Here is a 12,768-nt window from a genome sequence, read left to right on the forward strand (position 1 = left end):
GCCCTGACAGCTTTATGTAGGCCCTGACAGCTTTATGTAGGCCCTGACAGCTTTATGTAGGCCCTGACAGCTTTATGTAGGCTCTAACAGCTTTGTGTAGGCTCTAACAGCTTTATGTAGTGCCTATCATCTTTATGTAGTCCCTATCAGCTTTATGTAGGCCCTAAAAAGCTTTATGTAGGCCCTACCAGCTTTATGTAGGACCCCTGACAGCTTTATGTAGGCCCTAACAGCTTTATGTAGGCCCTGACAGCTTTATGTAGGCCCTGACAGCTTTATGTAGGCCCTGACAGCTTTATGTAAGCCCTGACAGGTTTATGTAGGCCCTAAAAAGCTTTATGTAGGCCCTACCAGCTTTATGTAGGACCCCTGACAGCTTTATGTAGGCCCTAACAGCTTTATGTAGGCCCTGACAGCTTTATGTAGGCCCTGACAGCTTTATGTAGGCCCTGACAGCCTTATGTAGGCCCTGACAGCTTTATGTAGGCCCTGGCAGCTTTATGTAGGCCCTGACAGCTTTATGTAGGCCCTGACAGCTTTATGTAGGCCCTGACAGCTTTATGTAGGCCCTGACAGCTTTATGTAGGCTCTAACAGCTTTGTGTAGGCTCTAACAGCTTTATGTAGTGCCTATCATCTTTATGTAGTCCCTATCAGCTTTATGTAGGCCCTAAAAAGCTTTATGTAGGCCCTGACAGCTTTATGTAGGCCCTAACAGCTTTATGTAGGCCCTTACAGCTTTATGTAGGCCCTGACAGCTTTGTTTAAGCCCTGACAGCTTTATGTAGGCCCTAACAGCTTTATGTAGGCCCTGACAGATTTATGCAGGCCCTGATAGCTTTATGTAGGCCCTGACAGCTTTATGTAGGCCCTGACAGCTTTATGTAGGCCCTAACAGCCTTATGTAGGCCCTGACAGCTTTATGTAGGCCCTGACAGCTTTATGTAGGCCCTGACAGCTTTATGTAGGCCCTGACAGCTTTATGTAGGCCCTGACAGCTTTATGTAGTGCCTATCATCTTTATGTAGTCCCTATCAGCTTTATGTAGGCCCTAAAAAGCTTTATGTAGGCCCTACCAGCTTTATGTAGGACCCCTGACAGCTTTATGTAGGCCCTAACAGCTTTATGTAGGCCCTGACAGCTTTATGTAGGCCCTGACAGCTTTATGTAGGCCCTGACAGCTTTATGTAGGCCCTGACAGGTTTATGTAGGCCCTAAAAAGCTTTATGTAGGCCCTACCAGCTTTATGTAGGACCCCTGACAGCTTTATGTAGGCCCTAACAGCTTTATGTAGGCCCTGACAGCTTTATGTAGGCCCTGACAGCTTTATGTAGGCCCTGACAGCCTTATGTAGGCCCTGACAGCTTTATGTAGGCCCTGGCAGCTTTATGTAGGCCCTGACAGCTTTATGTAGGCCCTGACAGCTTTATGTAGGCCCTGACAGCTTTATGTAGGCCCTGACAGCTTTATGTAGGCTCTAACAGCTTTGTGTAGGCTCTAACAGCTTTATGTAGTGCCTATCATCTTTATGTAGTCCCTATCAGCTTTATGTAGGCCCTAAAAAGCTTTATGTAGGCCCTGACAGCTTTATGTAGGCCCTAACAGCTTTATGTAGGCCCTTACAGCTTTATGTAGGCCCTGACAGCTTTGTTTAAGCCCTGACAGCTTTATGTAGGCCCTAACAGCTTTATGTAGGCCCTGACAGATTTATGCAGGCCCTGACAGCTTTATGTAGGCCCTGACAGCTTTATGTAGGCCCTGACAGCTTTATGTAGGCCCTAACAGCCTTATGTAGGCCCTGACAGCTTTATGTAGGCCCTGACAGCTTTATGTAGGCCCTGACAGCTTTATGTAGGCCCTGACAGCTTTATGTAGGCCCTGACAGCTTTATGTAGGCCCTGACAGCTTTATGTAGGCTCTAACAGCTTTGTGTAGGCTCTAACAGCTTTATGTAGTGCCTATCATCTTTATGTAGTCCCTATCAGCTTTATGTAGGCCCTAAAAAGCTTTATGTAGGCCCTACCAGCTTTATGTAGGACCCCTGACAGCTTTATGTAGGCCCTAACAGCTTTATGTAGGCCCTGACAGCTTTATGTAGGCCCTGACAGCTTTATGTAGGCCCTGACAGCTTTATGTAGGCCCTGACAGGTTTATGTAGGCCCTAACAGCTTTGTGTAAGCGCTGACTGCTTTATGTAGGCCCTGACAACTTTATGTAGGCTCTAACAGCTTTATGTAGTCCCTAACAGCTTTATATAGGACCCCTGACAGCTTTATGTAGGCCCTGACAGCTTTATGTAGGCCCTAACAGCTTTATGTAGGACACCTGACAGCTTTATGTAGGCCCTAACAGCTTTATTTATGCCCTGACAGATTTATGTAGGCCCTGACAGCTTTATTTAGGCCCTGACAGCTTTATGTAGGCCCTGACAGCTTTATGTAGGCCCTAACAGCCTTATGTAGGCCCTGACAGCTTTATGTAGGCCCTGACCAGCTTTATGTAGGCCCTGGCAGCTTTATGTAGGCCCTGACAGCTTTATGTAGGCCCTGACAGCCTTATGTAGGCCCTGACAGCTTTATGTAGGCCCTGGCAGCTTTATGTAGGCCCTGACAGCTTTATGTAGGCCCTAGCATCTTTATGTAGGCCCTGACAGCTTTATGTAGGCCCTGACAACTGTATGTATGCCCTAACAGCTTTATGTAGGCCCTGACCAGGTGATTCCAGCTTTCACCTGGATTCACCTGGTCATTCTGTTTCAGCTTTCACCTGGATTCACCTGCTCAGTCTGTGTCAGGGAAAACGCAGGTGTTCCTAATGTTTTGAACACACACTGTATATTGTAATGCTATATATATATATATATTTACGAGTGTATATATTGTAATGCAGCATATCTTGAGGAGTATATATTGTATTGTAGTATATTGCAGAGTTTATATTGAGGAGTATATATTTGAAGAGTATATACTTAATATTTATTGAGTATATTTTGAGTTGTATATATTGTAATTGAGTATATATTGAATATATATTCAGGAGTATATATTTGATGAGTATATATTGTGATTGAGTGTATATTAACTATATATCTGTCACGTTCTGACCTTTATTTCCTTTGTTTTGTCATTATTTAGTATGGTCAGGGCGTGAGTTGGGTTGGGCAGTCTATGTTTGTTTTTCTATGATTTTGGGGATTTCTATGTTTCGGCCTAGTATGGTTCTCAATCAGAGGCAGGTGTCATTAGTTCTGGGTTTCACTGTTTGTTCGTGGGTGATTGTCTATGTTAGTTGCTTGTGTCAGCACAGTTCTCATTATAGCTACACGGTCGTTATTTCATTTATTGTTTTGTGTAATTTGTATTCAGTGTTCAGTGCTTTCTTTTATTAAAAAATCATCATGAACACATACCACGCTGCATTTTGGTCCGCTTCATACGACGATCGTGACAATATCCAGGAGTATATATTGTAATTGAGTATATATTGAATATATATTCAGGAGTATATATTGCAGTGTAGTATATATTGAATATATATTCAGGAGTATATATTGTAGTGTAGTATATATTGACTATATATCCAGGAGTATATATTGTAATTGAGTATACATTGAATATATATCCAGGAATATATATTGTAATTGAGTATATATTGAATATATATTCAAGAGTATATATTGACTATATATTCTTGAGTATATATTGTAATTGAGTATATATTGAATATATATTCAGGAGTATATATTGCAGTGTAGTATATATTGACTATATATTCTTGAGTATATATTGTAATTGAGTATATATTGAATATATATTCAGGAGTATATTACAGTGTAGAATATTGAATATATATTCAGGAGTATATATTGCAGTGTAGTATATATTGAATATATATTCAGGAGTATATTGCAGTGTAGTATATATTGAATATATATTCAGGAGTATATTGCAGTGTAGTATATATTGAGTATATATCAGGAGTATATATTGCAGTGTAGTGTATATATCAGGAGTATATATTGCAGTGTAGTATATATTGAGTATATATCCAGGAGTATATATTGAGTATATATTGCAGTGTAGTATATATTGAGTATATATTCAGGAGTATATATTGAGTATATATTCAGGAGTATATATTGGGTATATATATATTGCAGTGTATTATATATTGAGTATATATTCAGGAGTATATATTGCAGTGTAGTATATATTGACTATATATCCAGGAGTATATATTGCAGTGTAGTATATATTGAGTATATATTCAGGAGTATATATTGCAGTGTAGTATATATTGAGTATATATTCAGGAGTATATATTGCAGTGTAGTATATATCGAGTATATATTCAGGAGTATATATATCGGTGTAGTATATATTGAATATATATTCAGGAGTATATATTGAGTATATGAGTATATGTCCAGGAGTATATATTGAGTATATATTGCAGTGTGGTATATATTGAGTATATATTCAGGAGTATATATTGAGTATATATTCAGGAGTATATATTGAGTATATATTGCAGTGTAGTATATATTGAGTATATATTCAGGAGTATATATTGCAGTGTAGTATATATTGAGTATATATTCAGGAGTATATATTGCAGTGTAGTATATATTGAGTATATATTCAGGAGTATATATTGCAGTGTAGTATATATTGAGTACATTCGGAAAGTATTCGGACCCATTGACTTTTTCCACACTTTGTTACATTACAGATTAAATTTAAAAACAATCCTCAGCAACACAATGTTACATTACAGTCTCATTCCAAAATGGATTAATTTTAAAACAATCCTCAGCAACCTACACACAGTACCCACAAAGTGAAAACAGGATTTTAGAATATTTGGTTGTTGTTGAAAAAACAGAAATACCTTATTTACATAAGTATTCATCATAATAACTGTCATATCTCATCATAATAACTGTCATACCTCATCATAATAACTGTCATATCTCATCATAATAACTGTCATACCTCATCATAATAACTGTCATACCTCATCATAATAACTGTCATACCTCATCATAATAACTGGCATACCTCATCATAATAACTGGCATACCTCGTCATAATAACTGGCATACTTCATCATAATAACTGGCATACCTCGTCATAATAACTGGCATACCTCATCATAATAACTGTCATACCTCGTCATAATAACTGGCATATCTCATCATAATAACTGGCATACCTCATCACAATAACTGTCATACCTCATCATAATAACTGTTATACCTCATCATAATAACTGTCATACCTCATCATAATAACTGTTATACCTCATCATAATAACTGTCATACCTCATTATAATAACTGTCATATTTACATAAGCATTCAGATCCTTTGCTGTGAGACTCTCAGGTGCATCCTGTTTCCATTGATCATTCTTGAGATGTTTCTACTTGATTACAGTCCACCTGTGGTAAAGTCAATTTACCTGTCTATATACAGTGGGGCAAAAAAGTATTTAGTCAGCCACCAATTGTGCAACACTTCCCACTTAAAAAGATGAGAGGCCTGTAATTTTCATCATAGGTACACTTCAACTATGACAGACAAAATGAGGAAAAAAAATCCAGAAAATCACATTGTAGGATTTTTTATGAACTTATTTGCAAATTATGGTAGAAAATAAGTATAGCCTGCGTCTGTAATGGGTCTGCAGTCAAACGACCACCCCTCATCACTGTCAAGCGCTCCCTAAAACACTTCAGCGAGCAGGGCCTTTCTAATCGGCCAGGGTATCCTGGAAGGATAATGACCTCATTCCAACAGTAGCATTGAATAGGCCCCGCGATATGCAACTGTTCAGGGAAGTTAGCAACCAATATACCCAGGCAAAGGGTAGGCAAAGGCTAGCTTTTTCAAACAGAAATTTGCATCCTGTAGCACAAACTCGAAAAAGTTCTGGGACACTGTAAAGTCCATGGAGAATAAGAGGACCTCCTCCCAGCTGCCCACTGCACTGAGGATAGGAAACACTGTCACCACCGATAAATCCATGATAATTTAGAATATCAATAAGCATTTTTTCTAAGGCTGGCCATGCTTTTCACCGCTACCATGGTCAACAGTTCCTCCCCCCACAGCATCTTGCCCAAGCCTCCCCATTTCTCCTTCACCCAAATCCAGATTGCTGATGTTCTGAAAGAGCTGCAAAATCTGGACCCCTACAAATCAGCTGGGCTACACAATCTGGACCCTCTCTTTCGAAAATTATCCGCCACAATTGTTGCAACCCCTATTACTAGCCTGTTCAACCTCTCTTTTATATAGTCTGAGATCCCCAATGATTGGAAAGCTGCCGCAGTCATCCCCCTCTTCAAAGGGGGAGACACTCTAGACCCAAACTGTTACAGATCCATATCCATCCTACCCTGCCTTTCTAAGGTCTCCGAAAGCAAAGTTAACATACAGATCACAGACCATTTCGAATCCCACCATACCTTCTCCGCTATGCAATCTGGTTTCAGAGCTGGTCATGGGTGCACCTCATTCACACTCAAGGTCCTAAACGATATCATAACCGCCAATGATAAAATACAATACTGTGCAGCCGTCTTCATCAACCTGGCCAAGGCTTTCGACTCTGTCAATCACCGCATTCTTATCGGCAGACTCAACAGCCTTGGTTTCTCAAATGACTGCCTCACCTGGTTCACTAACTACTTCTCAGATAGAGTTCAGTATGTCAAATCGGAGGGCCTGTTGTCCAGACCTCTGTCAGTCTCTAGGGGTGCCACAGGGTTCAATTCTCGGGCAGACTATTCTCTGTATACATCAATGATGTTGCTCTTGCTGCTGGTGATTCTCTGATCCACCTCTATGCAGACGACACCATTCTGTATACTTCTTGCACTTCTTTGGACACCGTGTTACCTAACTTCCAGACGAGCTTCAATGCCATACAAATCTCCTTCCGTGGCCTCCAACTACTCTTAAATGCAAGTAAAACTAAATGCATGCTCTTCAACTGATCGATGCCCGCACCTGAACGCCAGTCTAGCATCGCTCTGTACGGTTCTGACCTAGAAAATGTGAACAACTGCAAATACCTAGGTGTCTGGTTAGGCTGTAAACTCTCTTTCCAGACTCATATTAAGCATCTCCAATCCAAAATTAAATCTAGAATCGGCTTCCTATTTCGCAACAAAGCATCCTTCACTCATGCTGTTAACATACCCTCGTAAAATTGACTATCCTGCCGATCCTTGACTTCGGTGATGTCATTTACAAAACAGTCTCTAACACTCTACTCAGCAAATTGGAAATCTTTAAAAAACAAAAATCTCCACTAAAGCTGGAGACCCATATCTCCCTCACTAACTTTAAGCATCAGCTGCCAGAGCAGCTTATAGATCATTGAACCTGTACATAGCCCATCTGTAAATAGCCCACCCAACTACCTCATCCCCATATTGTTATTTTATTTTTTGCTCCTTTGTACCCCAGTATCTCTACTTGCACAATCATCTTCTGCACATCTATCACTCCAGTGTTTAATTGCTAAATTGTAATTATTTTGCCACTTTGGCCTATTTATTGCCTTACCTCCCTAATCTTACCTCATTTGCACACACTGTATTTACACTTTTCTATTGTGTTATTGACTGTACGTTTGTTTATTCCATGTGTAACTCTGTGTTGTTGTTTGTGTCGCACTGCTTTGCTTTATCTTGGCCAGGTCGCAGTTGTAAATGAGAACTTGTTCTCAACTGGCCTACCTGGTTAAATAAAGGTGAAATAAATTAAATAAAAGATTGAACTCTTTGGCCTGAATGTCAAGCGTCACGTCTGGAGAAAGCCTGGAACCATCTCTACGGGGATGCATGGTGGTGGCAGCATCATGCTGTGGGGATATTTTTCAGTGGCAGGGACTAGTCAGAATCCCGGGGAAAGATGAACGGAGCAAAGTACAGGGAGCTCCTTGATGAAAATCTGCTCCAGAGCGCTCAGGACCTTCGCCCCCAGTCTAATGTTTACCTTCCAACAGGACAACGACCCTAAGCATACAAGCCAAGACAACGCAGGAGTGGCTTTGGGACAAGTCTCTGAATGTCCTTGATGGTAAAGGCTCTGAATACTAAAATAAATGTGATATTTCCAATTTTTTTCTTATAAATTAGCAAAAATGCTTAAAAACTTGTTTCTGCCTTTTTATTATGGCGTACTGTTTGTAGATTGATGAGGAAAAAAACAGTTGAATCAATTTTAGAATAAGGCTCTAACCTAACAAAATGTGGAAAAAGGCAAGGGGTCTGACTACTTTCCAAAGGCACTGTACATTGTAATGTAGTATATTGGGGAGTATATATTTAAGCAATAAGGCCCAAGGAGGTGTGGTATATGGCCAACATACCACAGCTAAGGGATGTTCTCATGAGAAACACGGAGTGCCTGGACACAGCCCTTAGCCGTGTTATATTGGCCATATTTGACATGTATAATGAGGTGTATATATTGTAATATAGTTTATTCGGGAGGTTGTATTGGAGAGTATATATTGTAATGTAGTATATTGAGGAGTATATATTGTAATGTAGTATATTGAGGAGTATATACTGTAATGTAGTATTTTGAGGAGTCTATATTGTAATGTAGTATATTGAGAAGTACATATTTTAATGTAGTATATTGAGGAGTATATATTGTAGTATATTGAGGAGTATATATTTTAATAAAGTATATTGAGGAGTATATATTGTAATGTAGTATATTGAGAAGTATATATTTTAATGTATTATATTGAGAAGTATATATATTGTAATGTAGTATATTGAGGAGTATGTATTGTAATGTAGTATATTAAGAAGTATATATTTTAATGTAGTATATATTTTAAAGTAGTATATTGAGAAATATATATTGTAATGTAGTATATTGAAGGGTATATATCGTAATGTAGTATATTGAGGAGTATATATTGTAATGTAATATATTGAGGAATATCTATTGTAATGTAGTATATTGAGAAGTATATATTGTAATGTAGTATTTTGAGGAGTATATATTGTGTTGTAGTATATTGAGGATTATACATTGTAATGTAGTATATATTGTAATGTAAAATTTCCTGAGTACCTCTTCTTGGTCTCCTGGGGAACGATGGCTTTGGCCAGCATGTTCTTATACAGCTCAGACTTCAGATACCTGGGGTAGGAGTCCTAGAAATCAGAGGTTTGAGGTTAGATACCTAGGGTAGGAGTCCTAGAGGTTAGAGGTTAGATTCCTGGGGTAGGAGTACTAGAGGTTAGAGGTTAGATACATGGGGTAGGAGTCCTAGAGGTTAGAGGTTAGATTCCTGGGGTAGGAGTACTAGAGGTTAGAGGTCAGATACCTGGGGTAGGAGTACTAGAGAGGTTACGGTTTACAGTTCAGGGGTTAGAGGTCAGGGTTCAGGTGTTTGAGGTCATGGGTTACCTTCTTCATGAGGAAGTAGATGTGCATCTGGGCGTCGTCCATAATGAAGCGATGAGGTCGTTTGATTCCCTCCAGTGTTCTCTCCATGGTCTTACTATCGATGTTCACCCAGCGAGCTGCCCCAGGGGCCAGAAAGTTCCTACACACACACACAGATCATAATACCAAATACTCAGATCACAGTACCACATCACTCAGTCATAATACCACATCACTCAGTCATAATACCACATCACTAAGTACCACATCACTCAGTCATAATACCACATCACTCAGTCATAATACCACATCACTCAGTACCACATCACTCAGTACCACATCACCCAGTCATAATACCACATCACTCAGTCATAATACCACATCACTCAGTACCACATCACTCAGTCATAATACCACATCACTCAGTACCACATCACTCAGTACCACATCACTCAGTACCACATCACTCAGTCATGGTACCACATCACTCAGTCATAATACCACATCACTCAGCACTGTATCACTCAGTACCACATCACTCAGTCATAGTACCACATCACTCAGTACCACATCACTTAGTAATAATACCACATCACTCAGTACCACCTCACTCAGTACCACATCACTCAGTCATAATACCACATCACTCAGTCATAGTACCACATCACTCAGTACCACATCACTCAGTCATAGTACCACATCACTCAGTACCACATCACCCAGTCATAGTACCACATCACTCAGTACCACATCACTCAGTCATAGTACCACATCACTCAGTACCACATCACCCAGTCATAGTACCACATCACTCAGTCATAGTACCACATCACTCAGTACCACATCACCCAGTCATAGTACCACATCACTCAGTACCACATCACTCAGTCATAATACCACATCACTCAGTCATAATACCACATCACTCAGTCATAATAACACATCACTCAGTACCACATCACTCAGTACCACATCACTCAGTACCATATCACTCAGTACCACATCACTCAGTCATAGTATCACATCACTCAGTACCACATCACTCAGTAATAATACCACATCACCCAGTACCACATCACTCAGTCATAGTACCACATCACTCAGTACCACATCACTCAGTACCACATCACTCAGTAATAATACCACATCACTCAGTACCACATCACTCAGTACCACATCTCTCAGTATCCCATCACTCAGTCATAATACCACATCACTCAGTACCACATCACTCAGTCATAATACCACATAACACAGTATCACATCACTCAGTACCACATCACTCAGTACGTCGATCTTTCCTCAATAAAGCAGCTATCAGTCAAATCACTGCAAGTTAGAAAATGGTGTTGGTTTTACTCCATGGGTAGACCTGTTTGTGCTTGTCTGTGTGTGTGTGTGCGTGTGTGTGTGCGTGTGTGTGTGTGCGTGTGTGTGTGTGCGTGTGTGTGTGTGCGTGTGTGTGTGTGTGTGTGTGTGTGTGTGTGTGCGTGTGTGTTTGTGCGTCTGTGTGTGTGTGTGTGTGTGTAAACCTACTTGTAAACCTCCTCTACTTTCAGGATGATCTTGGAGCTCTCTCCATGTCTCAGGTCCTCACAGGCCACCCAAAAACACAGGTTCTCCGCTGAAACACACACACACACACACACACACACACACACACACACACACACACGCACACACACGTGACTAGAGAACTAACCTAGAGATCACTTTGGATGAAGATATCTTCCTGACATCAGAACAGAGATCACTAACCTCCGTTTGGATGAAGATATCTTCCTGACATCAGAACAGAGATCACTAACCTCCGTTTGGATGAAGATATCTTCCTGACATCAGAACAGAGATCAATAACCTCCGTTTGGATGAAGATATCTTCCTGACATCAGAACAGAGATCACTAACCTCCGTTTGGATGAAGATATCTTCCTGACATCAGAACAGAGATGACTAACCTCCGTTTGGATGAAGATATCTTCCTGACATCAGAACAGAGTTCACTAACCTCCGTTTGGATGAAGAGATGAAGAACTGGAATATCAATATTGACTGGAATCTGGCTGAACAGAGATAATATACATCCGGCTGGTTTCTATCAGCAGGACAGAACGGCAGAGCTCAATGGGGGAGGTGTGTGTGTTTGTGGTGTGTGTGTGTGTGTTGTGTGTGTGTGTGTGTGGTGTTTCACCACTGAATTCTTTCTCCAGGTAGATCATAAACTCTCGTCTTCCCATCGAGTCGTTCAGAAGTTCCATGAAGCTGAAACTCCAGCGCTCCACTCTCAACCTGGTTGGAGTGCCCACCCTGCGCACACACACACACACACACACACACACACACACACACACACACACACACACACACACACACACACACACACACACACACACACACACAGACCACACACACACACACACACACACACACACAGACCACACACACACACACACACACACAGACCACACACACACACACACACAGACCACACACACATACCACACACACACACACACACACAGAACACACACACAACACATGCACGAATAAACACACAACACATGCACGAATAAACACACATGTTTTAAGTGTTAGTTGTGTCTGTGTACACACACACACACACACACACACACAGACCACACACACACACACACACACAGACCACACACACACAGACACACACAGACCACACACACACACACACACACACACACACACACACACACACACACAGACCACACACACACACACACACACAGACCACACACACACACACACACACACACACACACACACACACACACAGACCACACACACACACACACACACAGACCAAACACACACACACACACACACAGACCACACACACACACACACACAGACCACACACACATACCACACACACACACACACACACCACACACACACACAACACATGCACGAATAAACACACATGTTTTAAGTGTTAGTTGTGTCTGTGTAGGTTTTTGTGTGTGTCTGTTTATGTGTCTGTGTTGGTGTGTGTGTGTGTGTCTGTTGGTGTGTGTGTGTGTTTGTTGGCGTGTGTGTGTCTGTGTTGGCGTGTGTGTTGTGTGTCTGTGTTGGCGTGTGTGTGTCTGTGTTGGCGTGTGTGTGTGTTTGTGTCTGTGTTGGCGTTTGTGGTGTGTGTGTGTGTTGGCATGTGTGTGTCTGTGTTGGCGTGTGTGTGTGTGTGTCTGTGTTGGCGTGTGTGGTGTGTGTGTGTGTTGGCATGTGCGTGTCTGTGTTGGCGTGTGCGGTGTGTGTGTGTGTGTGTTGGCGTGTGTGTGTGTGTTTGTGTGTTGGTGAGTGTGTGTGTGTGTGTGTG

General features: G+C 41.0%; 1 protein-coding gene across 1 annotated transcript in view; it reads right to left on the minus strand.

Annotated features, from left to right (window-relative positions):
- LOC139424182 (regulator of G-protein signaling 11-like) overlaps nt 1-12,768 on the minus strand; it is a 68,201-nt gene that overhangs the window by 10,135 nt on the left and 45,298 nt on the right. The window contains exons 12-15 of the mRNA XM_071175863.1: nt 11,614-11,729; nt 10,959-11,046; nt 9,444-9,582; nt 9,105-9,187 (exon numbers count right to left, since the gene is read on the minus strand). Coding sequence (XP_071031964.1) covers nt 9,105-9,187; nt 9,444-9,582; nt 10,959-11,046; nt 11,614-11,729 — 426 coding nt within the window. The remainder of the gene's footprint in view (nt 1-9,104; nt 9,188-9,443; nt 9,583-10,958; nt 11,047-11,613; nt 11,730-12,768) is intronic.

Source organism: Oncorhynchus clarkii, chromosome 13 (genome assembly GCF_045791955.1).
Source record: "Oncorhynchus clarkii lewisi isolate Uvic-CL-2024 chromosome 13, UVic_Ocla_1.0, whole genome shotgun sequence".
In the NCBI taxonomy this organism is placed as follows: Eukaryota; Metazoa; Chordata; class Actinopteri; order Salmoniformes; family Salmonidae; genus Oncorhynchus; species Oncorhynchus clarkii.